The sequence below is a fragment of the Myodes glareolus genome, chromosome 2 (genome assembly GCF_982192425.1).
Source record: "Myodes glareolus chromosome 2, mMyoGla1.1, whole genome shotgun sequence".
In the NCBI taxonomy this organism is placed as follows: domain Eukaryota; kingdom Metazoa; phylum Chordata; class Mammalia; order Rodentia; family Cricetidae; genus Myodes; species Myodes glareolus.
Window position 1 is genome coordinate 123,802,034 of NC_142027.1, and position 14,349 is coordinate 123,816,382.

The 14,349-nt window shown below is 44.5% G+C and overlaps 1 protein-coding gene across 2 annotated transcripts in view; it reads right to left on the reverse strand.

The window, feature by feature from the left end:
• The window catches only part of Kntc1 (kinetochore associated 1), a 79,154-nt gene that overhangs the window by 4,908 nt on the left and 59,897 nt on the right, over positions 1 to 14,349 (reverse strand). For both annotated transcript variants that reach the window (XM_085679228.2, XM_048447268.3), the window contains 10 exons: positions 10,055 to 10,101; positions 8,254 to 8,332; positions 6,600 to 6,718; positions 5,924 to 6,059; positions 5,326 to 5,421; positions 4,748 to 4,804; positions 2,273 to 2,327; positions 2,024 to 2,087; positions 1,337 to 1,466; positions 402 to 491 (listed from right to left, as the gene is read on the reverse strand). In XM_085679228.2, the coding sequence (XP_085535354.1) occupies positions 402 to 491; positions 1,337 to 1,466; positions 2,024 to 2,087; positions 2,273 to 2,327; positions 4,748 to 4,804; positions 5,326 to 5,421; positions 5,924 to 6,059; positions 6,600 to 6,718; positions 8,254 to 8,332; positions 10,055 to 10,101 (873 nt within the window). The remainder of the gene's footprint in view (positions 1 to 401; positions 492 to 1,336; positions 1,467 to 2,023; positions 2,088 to 2,272; positions 2,328 to 4,747; positions 4,805 to 5,325; positions 5,422 to 5,923; positions 6,060 to 6,599; positions 6,719 to 8,253; positions 8,333 to 10,054; positions 10,102 to 14,349) is intronic.

Below are 14,349 nucleotides of genomic sequence, written 5' to 3' on the forward strand. Positions count from 1 at the left end.
TTAATCCTAAGTCTTCGCCAATGACGAATTCTCAACAGGCTTGAGATGTCAGTCTTTGGCATTAAGCCTCCGGGAGGGGCACGCGGCTCAGTGCGGTGTATGAATAGAGAGCTACTGTTGGTACGCACTAGGGATTTTTTAAAGTGAGGAAGAGGATCTAATTACAAGTATTAAAGGGTACGGTTTCTCTAGGGGGCACAGCAGTAAACAAGACAGCCATGGCACCTGCTTTTTATCTTTTATGTAACAGTGGGGATTGAAGCCAGGCTCCTGAGTATGCTCGGTGAGTGCTCTACCACTGAGTCACATCCCCAGCCAGGAACCTGACAACTGGAGGAACATTATTTTGGGGATAAGAATTGCCTTCTATGCTAAGACACAGCAAATGAAACGAAACTTACTTGATTTGAAAATCCTGCTAGTTGGCCCGTGTTCATATATTCTTCTAACTGTTGTAAAATGATCTGAGCATCACATGACTCCAGGAAATTCTAGGGGAAAAAAATTAAAGCACAATTAAAAAGGGTTATTATTACTAGTTGCTGTCAAGTCTGGAAGGTTTTAAAAAATTCTTTAGAATTCTTTAGTTTGGTAACTGGGCATGAACCCACTTGGTAGAGTGTCTGCCCAGTGTGCACCAAGTCCCAGGTTCTAGCCCCAGACTGCATGCCTGGAGTCATAACACTCAGGTGGAGGAAGACCATCCTTGGCTACACAGTGAACTGGAGGCCAGTCTGGGACACACGAGACCAGGGGAGAGGAAAGAAGCATAACCTAGACCAGAGGAAGGAAAGTGACGGTCACTGGAACTGTGTAACTCTCTTCAGGGTCAATTTTGTACACACTTTTACTTAAACTAAAAGTTCATCTGTTCTATTAAATACTGAAAAAAATGAGCTGGGTGGTGGTGGTGCACATCTTTAATCCCAGCACTTGGGAGGCAGAGGCAGGTGGATCTCTGAGTTTGAGGCCAGACTGATTTATAGTTCCAGGACAGCCATAGGTACATAGAGAAACCCTGCGTTGAAAAAGAAAACAAAACAGTTGAAAAGAATAAGATGCATGTGCCACATCTGGCTTGAGGATAGTCTCACTGAGACACTGCTTTTCTTGCTTCATTTTGCTCTGCCAAGAAAATCACTTTCCCCAGATAACAGAACAATGCCTAAACACCTTCTAAGATGCCCTGTGGCTGCACGTCAGTCTTGTTACGATCCATCAGTTGCTTCACCCACACTGAGCATGCATGCTTTATAGGTCTGGTGAATGGAAGGGCACTCTTCCGAGGGACAGGCAGTATGTCCTGGCAACCCGAAAAGAACAACATACAAGATACCTTAATCTGCTGATGTCTTTTCTCAGAGTGGGGCATGAGCATCAGACAAGTCAGTGCGAAAGCCGGAAGCTCTAACTGGACATACTGCTTGGCGACTCCCATCATGTCCAGGTCATCTGAAACCGGGCATCTTCAAGGAGAGGCAGTGATTAGTGACTTGACAGATTATTGAACCACATTAGCCTTTTCTTTCTACTGAGCTTCCTGCTCACTGTCCATTACCTTAAATGCCTAGTGCTGCCACATAGTATATTCTTACTCATGAGGAGTGAGCCTTTGAGAGCAATCCCAGCACTTGGGAGGCAGAGACAGGAGGATCAGGGCAGCCTGGTCTACAGAGCGAGTTCCAAGATAGCCAGGTCAACACAGAGAAACCCCGTCTGGGGTGGTGGTGGGGCAACAAAAACAAATAAGCAAAATTCTTAGACGCCCTGGATCCACGGGACAACACTTCAGAACGTAGCAAGAAAAGGCACTGTAAACCTACAGCACTAATCTCAGAGTGCTGGGACCATCAGTTTTGGAGAAAACTTTCCAGCACATGTGGAAAGTAGGTGGTGCAAAACTAATAGACGCGCCGGGCGTTGGTGGTGCACGCCTTTAATCCCACTGTGGTCAAGACTTTGACTGGAAAGGAACATCAAGGCAATGAGCCTAACTTTCACGAGAGAACACACATCTACTTACTCTAGGATGGCGATGAGACTCTCATAGCAATCTGATAACTGACTGGGTCTCAAAGGACAGGAGGCTGAAGAAGAAAGGGTAATAAACACATAGGCACTCAAACATCAATGCCACAGTCAGCCAGGCACGGTGTGGGAGGCTGAGGTAGGAATGCTGTTTAAAGCTAGCCTGGGTTATAGTGGAAAACCCTGTCTTACCACAAAACAATCCTAAAATGCTATTGTGGGTGTTGAGAGGCCAGAAGCTTACCTGAGAGCAGAGGGATCTGGATCACACGCTGCCAGGCCTTGCTGAAGTAGGGGACCTGTGGAAATATGGGCACTGAGAAATTCATGTCCGGAACACTAGAAACTTGGTTTCATAGTCACCGAATGGCTGGATCAAAGCTTCTATTATGCATGCTAAGACTAAAACCATATGCCCATATTGAGCGTCCCTGTCATGATTCCTACATGATACTGTATTACAATTACTTATATAGTGTTAAGTGTTACGTGTGATGTAGAAATGACTTAAAATATACACTTGTGAGACGGCTCAGTGAATAAAGGTGACTGCTGCCCAGCTACATGACTTGAGTTTGATCTTGGGACCCATATGGTAGAAGATGAGAACTGACTCCCACAGGTTGTCATCTGGTTGCCACTCACAAACACACACCCCCCCCAAAATAACTAAGTAAAATGTAATAAAAATTTAAAAAAAATTTATAGAAGGAAGTGAGTATGTTACATGCAAATAGTATGCTTTTTCATATATGGGATTTGGCCAGAGACCATGGAGTCTGCAGGGGTGTTGTCCTAGAACTAACCCTCGCAGAAAGTAAGAGCCCACTATATTTGCATATATTTGGCAGTAAAAGAAATGAAGAATGGAAAAATGCTACAATGTAGTGTTTGGCTATAGGAGAGAAGCCAGACATGGAAGGTCACATATTGTATGAGCCATTTGATGTGAAATGTCTAAAACAAATAATCCTTACAAAGATTAGGAGTCCCGAGGGGTTGGAAGAAGGGAAGGATGGCTATCAGATTTGGGGCTCTTTTTTCTTTTTCTTTTTTTGGGCAGTACTAGGGACTGAAGCTAGGGCCTCATGCATGCTTCCCTGAGCTACAGTTCCAGCTCTGAGATTTCTTTTTGAAGTGAGGCAAACATTTTAGTACTAGCTCATAGGGGTGATCAGCCACCAAATGACACACTTTTGAAAAAGGGGATTGTCCCTTCATAAACAAAGATAGGTCTATCTACGTTCTTGAGACTGAACAATCTGCCGATCTTCCTGTGACACGGAAACAGCACCTTCAGGGCTGGAAGGACAACTCAGTGGCTCAGAGTCGTGGCTGCTCATGCAGAGGACAAAAGTCCATTTCCCAGCAACCATGTCAGGGGGCTCACAGCTGCCTTTAACTCCAGCTCCAGGGGATCCAACACCCTTCTCTGTCCTCCTCCAGCACTTCACTCATGTGCACCCACACACACAGATAATTAAAGAAAAATAGCACTTCAAAACATGACTGCATTTATGTGTGTACACACATACGTGGGGAGACGTGCGCACACACACACACACACACACACACACACCAGTATATTTGTTTGTTTTTTTGAGACAGGGTTTCTCTGTAGCTTTAAGTGCCTGTCCTGGAACTAGCTCTGTAGACCAGGCTAGCCTGGCTCTGCCTCCCAAGTGCTGGGATTAAAGGCGTGCGCCATCACTGCCCGGCCACCAGTATATTTGTGTAACAGGAAAGTACCTCTAAAAGAATTAATAAAGGGGAATATTATTGTTTTTGCGACAGGGTTTCTCTGTGGAGCCTTGGCAGTCCTGGAACTCACTTTGTAGACTAGGCTGGCCTTGAACTCACAGATATCTACTTGTCTCTGCCTCCTGAGTGCTGGGATTAAAGGCGTGCATCACTACACCTGGCAAAGCAGAATTTTAACGTTTTACTTAGTATATTTTCACAATTCTAATAAACTAAGAATAAATTACTTTATTTTTTAAAATCTTTTAAAAATGTTACTTACTGTGAGCAAGTGATGCAGCCCAGTCAGAGGACAACTGTGGGCCTTGTTTCTCTCATCCTACCATGTGGGACCCAGGATTTGAACTCAAGTTGTTAGGCTTGATGACAAGTGTCTATACCACTGAGCCGTCTCTCATTGGCTCCCTAAATGATCTTTTTTTTTCCTTAATTTATTTTTATTTTATGTGCATTGGTATTTTGCCTGCATGTAAGTCTGTGTGAGGGTTTCAGATCTTAGAATTACAGACAGTTGTGAGATGCCAGGTGGGTTCTGGGAACTGAACCTGGGTCCTCTAGAAGAGCAGTCAGTGCTCTTAACCACTGAGCCATCTCTCCAGCCCCTAAATGATCTACTTCTGTACAATGATTTTGTAGGTTCACAATTTATGAGATTGAAAAAGAATGGATGAAGTCTCCAGCTTTAAAGATCTTTAGGTCTCTGAGAGGGTGGTCCAGTGGATATAAAATAACCACTCTAAGATGAATGCTGGAGCAGAACCAAATGGCTCATGAAGTCTGGGACTCAGAAGCAGCACCTTCAAGAAGGCGAGATGGCAGCTGAGGATGCTGGGACGCCGCCCTGTGCTTATCTGCTCTGTTCTTTACAAGAAGCTGATGGCTCAGCACAAGGTGCCCAGAAACTCCGGAGCACAGAGATTAAACTCAGTGAAATGCACCTTAAAGGAAAAGCACATACCTGCCATAAGGAATGGACACTAGAAACGGAGGATAAAACTTTTCTTAGGTAAGGAATCTGTAAAAGAGAAGAAAATTTAAAAATTTTAAGATTACCAAAATGCTAAATTTCAACACCTCAACACAAAATATTAGACATTTAAAAAAAATTTTGAGATAGGGCTTCACTCTACAGCCCAGTCTGGCCTTCAATTCCTGGGCAACCACATCTGTGCTGGGACTGCAGGTGTATCACCACATCTGGCAATTGTGCACATTTCCCCCCTTTTCTTTCTGAGACAGGGTCTCATGTAGCACAGGATGGCTCAAACTATGACCCCACACCCCTGGCTCCCGCGCCTTACTGCCTGGGCACTGGGTTTCTTGCAACACTGCTATGGAGTCCAGCGCTTTCACACTGCTTGTGAAGCAGTCCCGAGGGGCATTTTCAACTCCTCAAGACCATTTTGTTAACTTTCTCTAACAGTCGTTGAGTCTGGCAGGCTCAAGAGCAAATGCTTACAGCATACATCAATACCCGGTGCTGATTCAACACGTGTGGGGGATGCTGTGCTTCAGGAAGCCCCAAGTCTGTCTTACCATGTTGAAGCCAAGAAGCTTCTGCAAGAGTCCGTTCCAAAGTTGCAGGTCATAGATTTTGTATTCTAAACAAAGCTCTGCCACCAATCGTACCGCCTAAAAGCCAAAACACCACAAGAAAACAACAAAATTACACTGCTTTAAGATACCAGTAATGGAAGAGTACCTTTATAAAACACACAGGCATACCCCACAAATGTCTAATGCCTAATCTCAGCAAGGGACTCCATTTGCTAATTAAGGAAAAAAGAGGTTCTCCCTTTCCTGCTTCTAACCAAGAACAGCTGGCCTCACTCCTGTCCCAGTTCCAGCTGCAACAGTAAGGTGACTTGGCGGGAAAGAATGGCACCCCTCCTACAGAGCGGGCCTTGGAAGGAAGTACAAGTGCTCTTTCTTGCTTACAGGGTAACAAGCTCATGTACTCTAAGGGTGGAAAGGGCCTTCCAAATTGCCTTATCATTCCAAAATGCAGTCTGCAAATGCAGACAAGGTCTAGGGCATTAGACCTACGGGGGCACAGGTAGGTGACTGAGCAACTCGCATTGCATAGTTGAGGAAAGGAGTGCCATGCCTGGCCATGCTTGGTGACTCTACGTACCATAGGTTCGTGGCTGTGGTTCTTCCACAAGCCCTTAATCATTCCTTCTTTAGGACTGTTGCAAAATAGTTCATATGTGATGGGAATATTCAATGTCTCAAATGATGCCAGGAAAGTTATACATTTCAGATAGGATCTAGAAAACAGAGGTGTTTCTAAGTATTATTATTATGGTTCACATTTATATCTAAAACCAAAGCTACCACAGGGCGACAGGAGGCAATTTTGTTCATTTAGGCTTCTAGATATCTTCACAGGGTCTCTAAATAAACGATGAGACAAGAAGTTCTCATAGGCCTGATTTCCCTTTGCCAAAATGCCAGGAATCAAGGTAATGGGATTGCATTTATATAGCAACTAGGAAGCAGCCATTCCTTCAATCAAGGCTCAGAAGTTATGGGTCAGATATAAATAGAAAAAATAAAATCTGTTTGCTTCTTTCTCTCTCTCTTTTCCTTCCTTCCTCCCTCCCTCCCTCCCTCCCTTCCTTTTGTTTCTCAAGACAAAGTTTCTCTATATTAGAGTCCTGGCTGTCCTGGATCTTGCTCTGTAGACCCGGCTGGCCTTGAACTCACAGAGATCCACCTGTCTCTGCCTCCTGTGTGCTGGGATTAAAGGTGTGCGCCACCACCTGGCTGTTTGCTTCTTTCTACTACAATAAATCAGTTCTACTTACTTCATTTCTTCAATGGGCTTTTTGAAGAGAGATTCTATCATTTCCTTGTCAGCCAAATAGAGGAGACACTGAAGAGCTCGTGTCTTGTGAGCAAAGGTTAATTGGCGCATGCCCAATGCCTGTAAAACCAAGAGGTTTGGGGAGTCAAGCTGTACATCTGCAGCCAAGGTCAGGCAAATGACTTCAACTTAGGTAATGAAAACATCCCTTCTCTTCCCTTGGCTAGTTTTCCACTTTTCTTTTTCTTTTTTCTTTTTTTGTTTTTTTTTCGAGACAGGGTTTCTCTGTAGCTTTGGTGCCTGTCCTGGAACTAGCTATTGTAGATCAGGCTGGTATCGAACTCACAGAGATCCACCTGCCTCTGCCTCCCGAGTGCTGGGATTAAAGGCTTGTGCCACCACCGCCCGGCATAGTTTTCCACTTTTCTTGAACTCCATTATCTCTGCCCTTAACCAGTGCAGAGAATAGAGTAGTTCAACGTGACCCCTGGAGAGAACTCCTAAGACTCTTTCAGGAGGCAAAGGGCCAAAATATCAAGAGGGCTCTTTGCCTTTTACAAATTGTTGGTATTTGCACTGCTGGTACTAATGAAGTAGGGCTACGACTACAGGCAGATCAAGGCAGTGATCCCCAGCTGCTTGGAGTCACTGCCAGCACTGGAACCCAAAGAGAACTCTTGAAATGATTTTCTGTTATTTTGTTTGTTCGCTTGTTTTTGTGTTAAGAAACAGGATTTCTCTGTGTAACCATAGCTGTCCTGGAACTAGCTCTGCAGCCCAGGCTGACCTCGAACTCTGAGATCTGCCCCTGCCTCCTGAGTGTTGGGATGATGAGGCAATAACAATTAATTTTCTTAATTCTTCAACTCTTATATGTATCATGTTGATGAATTCACCTCTGAATCCATGTTAACATATTTAACGATGATACATTCATTAGTAGTATTCCCGGCAAAGCGGACAGCTCACCTACAGACAGCGCATCAGGAGGAAAGCAGCCCCCTGTCGAGCCTCAGTTAACTGGCTAATGGACACCAGCTGCATTTAAAGAATGACTAAAGGACAGACTTTCTTGCAAGAACTGCCATGAGCCTACATCCAGCACCTCAGATTTTCCTCCTGTCCCTATAAGGACCATGTGCCCCTTGGTGTGCACCCTTCCTCTCTGCTCTAGCTGCCTCACAAGACATTGTTACCCGGGTGCAGGAGACCATACTTGCTATTTCAGCACTAAGGAGACTGTGTCTCCTTCAGGGAGATTGAAGTTTAGCACCGGGAGAGGCTAGTGGGTGACTAGAGTCAGAGCAGGTAATACGGGGCATGGAGACAAGTGGAGCGTCTGCCCGAGCCGGTTTGTACAGTCCCCTGGTATCTGGAATGCTGACTGATCAGGGAGTTAATAACCATGAACAACAGAAAAAAGTGCACCTTGAGAGCTACCGACAGGTGCGTCATGTGGCCTGCAGAGCAGACACTGCATCCATGGCACTAAATGGAGTGTGATGTGTGCACTGATCCCTGCTCATCAAATACCATAGCCTGATAGGTATGTAGGGAGCATTATCTGGATTCTGTTTATGAAAGCAAGCATGAAAGAATACACAGGGAGAAAATGCCAAGCTAAGATGTGTTCTGATTAAGTTTCTAGAGCTTACACTTGTAGCTGAGGTGGCAAATACAAACAGCATTCTTGAACTATAATCAATCGGACGAGACTGGAGGAGATAGACGACTCTAGGGAAAAAGAAAGACGTTTATAAACTTCGAGGTGGACTGCCAACACAGCAGAGCTGTGCTTCTCCACAGTAATGACAATATCCCAGACATCAGACAGGACGCGGGCCAAGGGCGTTTTTGTTTTCCCTTCTAAAGGTGCTTCAACTATTTTATTTTAAATTTTGGTTTATTTATTTTGTGTGTGTGAGTGCTTTCCCTACATGTGTGTCTGTGCACAATATGTGTGTGCCTGGTGCCTGTAGAGGCCGGAAGAGGGCATCAGATCTCCTGGCATTGGAGTCACAGACAGTTGTCAGCTGTCATGTGGGTGTTGGGAAGAAACCCAGGTCCACTAGGAGAGCAAGCAGTGCTCTTAATCAATGAGTCATGTCCCCGGTACAGATGTTTGGCTTTTCTTGATAGTCTTCACAGCTGCAAAGATAACGTTGGGAACAAACGCTGGCTTGGAAGAACTCTGACGAGTTCTCTGTAACATAGCCAGTCAGCCTTCCAGTGTTATTGATCAAACTGACACCAGCTACAGCTTACGGCACAGGGAGTGCCACACACAGGAAACTGTTTCTCTAGTCACAGGAGGACCTTGTCAGTGATACAAGAACTCTAGTACAGGCCTGACAGGCCACTCCTTGGAAGGTCCAGAGGGATTAGACAGGCTGGAGGAGAGGGAGCTCTCAGAGGGAAAAGACGGAAGCTCTGGTCTCGCAGGTGAGCTCTAGAGATTCCTTCTAGTACTGTTAGAATTGCTACTAGGGCTTTCCACATAACTGCTTCATTAGACAGGCCAGAGGCTGCATTTGACTTGGACAAAGGTACACCTACCCTTAAAAGACTAAGCAAGAAGTTAATCCTAGCACTTGAGAGGCAGGTGGATCTCTCTTGAATTTGAGGCCAGTCTGGTCTACAGGGTGAGTTCCAGGACAGCCAGTGCCACACAGAGAAGCCCTGTCTTAGGAGGGTAGGGAACTAAGCAAGAGCCAGCCAGCCCAGTACTGCACATCTGTTATCTCAGTATGTGGGAGGCTGAGGCAGGATTTCAAGTTTGTGATCCGTTTAACTGCCCACACAGTCAGGCCCTGACTAAAAAAACAAGTTAGACCCTAGTTAAAAACAACAACAACAGCAAAAACAAGTAAAAGATCTTAAGTCTCAGACAAAGGAATCTGTGTCTTATGTTTGAGCCATGCCGTTTTCTAAAATGCAAGCATGCTCAAGGCCCTGGGGCTAAGGCTCCAGCTGATAGAAGAGCCTTTCTCTTCTCTTCTCTTCTCTTCTCTTCTCTTCTCTTCTCTTCTCTTCTCTTCTCTTCTCTTCTCTTCTCTTCTCTTCTCTTCTCTTCTCTCTCTCTCTCTCTCTCTCTCTCTCTCTCTCTCTCTCTCTTCCTTTTTGGTTTTTCGAGACAAGGTTTCTCTGTGTTGCTTTGGAGCCTGTCCTGGAACTAGCTCTTGTAGACCAGGCTGGCCTCGAACTCACAGAGATCCGCCTGCCTCTGCCTCCTGAGTGCTGGGATTAAAGGCGTGCACCACCACCTCCAGGCTAGAAGAAGAATCTCTGCTGAAGTCCTTGAACATTGACAGGGAGTTCAAATCCTCAGTCTTGGCTATTGACTCCCTCCCCAGCCCGTGGAGACTTTGTCAAAGCAATGAATGATTCTTCTGAGACTCCGACACAAGTTCCACGAAGAAGTCTTGGCCACAGTGGAAGGAAAGCGGGAAAGCGTACCTGTGCAGCGCTTCATCCTCTTCCAGGCCGAAGAACTCTGATGCTTTCTGTGAAAACAGAGAAGAGTAAAAGTCAACAGCTGCAGGTTATGGATACACAAACTCATCTTAGCACAATATAGCTATCAGAGCCCACAGATTACAAAACTATGTTTATAGGAATAGAGAGTTAAGAGCACATTTGTTGCTCTTGCAGAGGGCCCAGGTTCGATTCCCAGCACCCACATGGTGGGTGGCTCACAACTGTAACTCCAGTTCCAGGGTACCCGCCACCCTCCTCTGACTTAAGCAGGCATCAGGCATGCATGTGGTGCATGGACATGCATGCAAGCAAAACATTCATACACATAAAACAATAAAATGATGTACAAACAAAAACAAAACTAAATTTATGTGGAGGAAATGACTGTGATTAATTGGTTAATGATGACTTTTGCTTAAATGAAGGCTCCATGCTCATTCACTCACACAATAAATATATTCTCAATACTTTTGCTTTTTTGTTTGTTCGTTTGTTTTTCAAGACAGGGTTTCTCTGTGGCTTTGGAGCCTGTCCTGGAACTAGCTCTTGTAGACCAGGCTGGCCTCTAACTCACAGAGATCTGCCTGACTCTGCCTCCCGAGTGCTGCGATTAAAGGTGTGCGCCACCATCGCCTGGCATATTCTGAGTACTTTTAAGGTCTAAGTCCAACTCCAAGCACACACATGACCTTAAGTTAACAAACATTTAGGTCCTAGTGGAGGCGACATTTGTTGGATAAATTTTAAAGGAAACAGAGTCAGGCATAGTAAAGTATGCCTTTAATCCTAACACTGAGGAACACAGGCAGGTGAATCTCTGAGTTCAAGGAAAGACTCTGGTCTATACACTAAGTTCAAGTTTCAGGCCCGACAGCCTATAAAACAAATAAAAAAGGGTCATGAGATTTGTATGATTTGTTTGTTTGTTTTGTTTTGTTTTTGAAACAGAGTCTCATTATGTAGCCTAGGCTGGCTCCTCCCATGCTCAGTTTCCCAGTGCCCAGGGCCTCAGTAAGGCATTTCTGTGAAAACACTATCACTGAGCTACTCCACAGAATTTAAAAGAGTCATTTGCCAGATTAACATACATTCATCAGGACTCCCAAACCACTGTGCCAGGTTTGATGTGAGGCATGGTTTCTAGCTGCCAGAACCTTTCAGTTGACTAGCTGAGCTAACGTGGAGCTTGAAACACAGAAATGTTGGGTGCAGACACAAGTTTATATGTTCCCCCTCAAGCAGCCGCTGCTCTTGGCAGATGAGGCTAGCGCTGGATCTCCGGCCTTTAGTGCTTACACAGTAGCATGGAGCAGTGGGTTCAGTTCCCAGCACAGCACAGACTAGGTGTGGGAGCATTCGTCTCTAATCCCAGAACTTGGGAGGGACGTAAATTCTAGGTCATCCTCAGCTACATCGTGAATTAGAGTCCAGCCTGGGATACTCAAGACCTACTGTAGCAGTACACTGTGGATCAGTGGAGCACAAATAATAAAACCCAGACACAGAAATAGAGGTTCAACCTGAAAACCAGAAAACCAAAGCAGCCAAAGTCACTAAAGAATTCTTACGTTTACCAAGGCTGGGTGACTGCAAGCTAAGCAGACTCAGCCTCTCTCTCCTCCCATTTTATATTCCCTCTAGTGCTGGGATTAAGGGCCTGTGACTCTGTAGGACTGGGATTAAAGGTGTGAGCCACCACCACCTGGAGTTGTTTCTGTCCAGGGTGACCTTGAACTGTTCTGGATTTGTGTAGCTCAGGGTGGCCTTGAACTCACAAAGATCCCTTTGACTCCACCTCCCAAATCCTGGGATTAAAGGTATATGTTACCATTGCCTGACGTCTAGTGGTTTTAGTTTTGTTTCTGGTCTTCAGGCAAGATTTACTCATAGGTAAAGGTGCTTGTTGTCAAGCCTGAAGATTTGAGTTCAATCCCCAGGACCCACATGGTAGGAGAGAGCCAATTCCCTCAAGCAATTTGGATGTGATTAAAAATTAAATTAAAATAAAAGCCAAGGGCTGGGGACATATCGCAGTGGTAGAGCACAGGCTTAACACTCAGTGGGTTCAGTATCCAGCACCAAAGCCAATCAATCAGCTCAGTAAAATAAGAGAAAAAAAAAGCCAAACAGTGGTGGTTCACATCATGAATCCCAGCACTCAGAGGCAGAGGCAGGCAGATCTCTGTGAGTTCGAGGCCAGCCTGGTCTAAAGCGCTAGTTCCAGGGACAGCCAGGACTGTCACACAGAGAAACCCTGTCTCAAAAAACCAACCAACCAACCAAACAAACAAACAAACACTACAGAAGCTGCCCAGCTACAGTTAGACACAGCTATTTGGTAGGCTGCAGCAGAACTGCTTTTGGCTGGGAGTTGAAACTAGTTTGGGCAACAGATTAGCATCCCAACTCAAACAAACCAACTAAACATAGTACTTAATTTTGTATTAATTATAGCATTTTTTTAACAAATATATTTCAAGAATACTATCTTCCTACGTAAGCACAGGAATCATAGAATCAACTTATTAAGTTCTACCTGAAAACTCAGAGAAACTATTGAAAAAACTGGGTTGAGATTGCTAAATTCTTCCACAAATGTTAGATGCAAAAAAAAATAAAAAAACCCATCATGATGTGCGGCCTGCTGTGCTGTGCTGTAAATAACTCGTCACCTGCACAGCACAGCTAAAGCGCACAGCCTACGCTAGAGCACTGAACATGTGAGCAAAGCAAAACGATACTTCTCCAGCCATTAGCCTGCACACCACAGCGAAACATGCCAAAACTCATCAACAGAGACAAAGCTAACATGTCGGGTGGGTAGATGAGGTAGGGGGAAGAATTTGTAGATAATTTAATGCTGTATTATCTCAAAATATTTCCCCTAATAGCTCCAAAGGGAAGAACAGGATGTATTAGAGAAAGGGACAACTTAGCCGAGATGTGCATCTAAATTAATATAACCTGTAAAGAGAGGACAGAACTGACTCCACAAAGTTGGCTTATAAAACATGTACACATAAATAATACACACACACACCACACACACAAGTAAATTAATACTACCTATAAGGACCAAATAGATATGTTCTTCCAAATATCATATATCAACATCATTTATGCAGCATGATACTTAAACAAAAAATTTGAGTTTGATGATTACTTATTTTGAGGCAAGGTCTTGCTACATAGTGCTGGCTGGTTTGGAACTTGCTATGCAGAGCATGGTAGGCTCCAACTCACAGAATCAGCCTGACTCTGCCGCTGCCTCTTGAGTGTTGAGGTTAATGGCATACACACCACCACACCTAGCTAAAATTTGAATTCTATCTTAGGAAAATATTAGGTAAACCAAAATGGGAGGGCAGTTTAAAAGAACTAGCCAGCACCCTTCCACACTGCCAGTGTCAGCTGGCAAATGGGCCAGCAGGGAAAGGGGGCTGCCAAGTCTAGTTCTACTCTCGGTAGGAGTGAGCTGACTCACACAGGTTGTCCTCTGACCTCTGTGAACACTGCACATGTGCCCCTCACCTCCTCACATTCATACATACAATAGAAATATTATAAAAACAAACAAAATCACTTAGGAGGCAAAGGCAGGCAGGTTTCTGTGAGTTCGAGGCCAGCCTGGTCTACAGAGTGAGTTCCAGGACAGATTCCATAGCTACCGACTGAGAAGCCCTGTCTCGAAAAACAAAACAAAACCAAAAGAAAGAAGAAACGAAAAAAAAAAAAAACCAACAAAAAAAAGAAAAAAACCCCAAACAACCAAATAAAACTTGTCAACGCCACAAGAGACGAGGGAGTTGTGGTAAAGTTTTAGACTAACAACAGAGAGGATAAGTGTAGACTTTGGATTTTGAACACAGCAGACAACTACATCTTGAACATTACTGATTAAACTGTAAGATAGAGAATAAACTTGAGCATTATTTCAATATTTAATCCTCTAATTTTTACTTTTGAAACAGGCTCTTCAGTGGGCAACCCTGGTTAAACTGACTTTGCTGTGCAGACAGGGCTGGCCTTAGGGTTGCAATGATCTCGTCACCTTCTCCTCCCAAGTGCTGCGACTTTTCTGTTGTTGTTGTTGTTGTTTAAATTAAAGCTATAGTAGTTATGCAAATCCTTACTCTTAAGGAATATGCATTTAAATACTAAGGGGCGAGGGGACATGGCATATTATATACTCTCCAATGGAGGGAAATGGGTACAAAAGGGGTACAAGAGAGAGAAGCAGAGGATGAAGTAAATACAGAGATGTCAGAAACCAG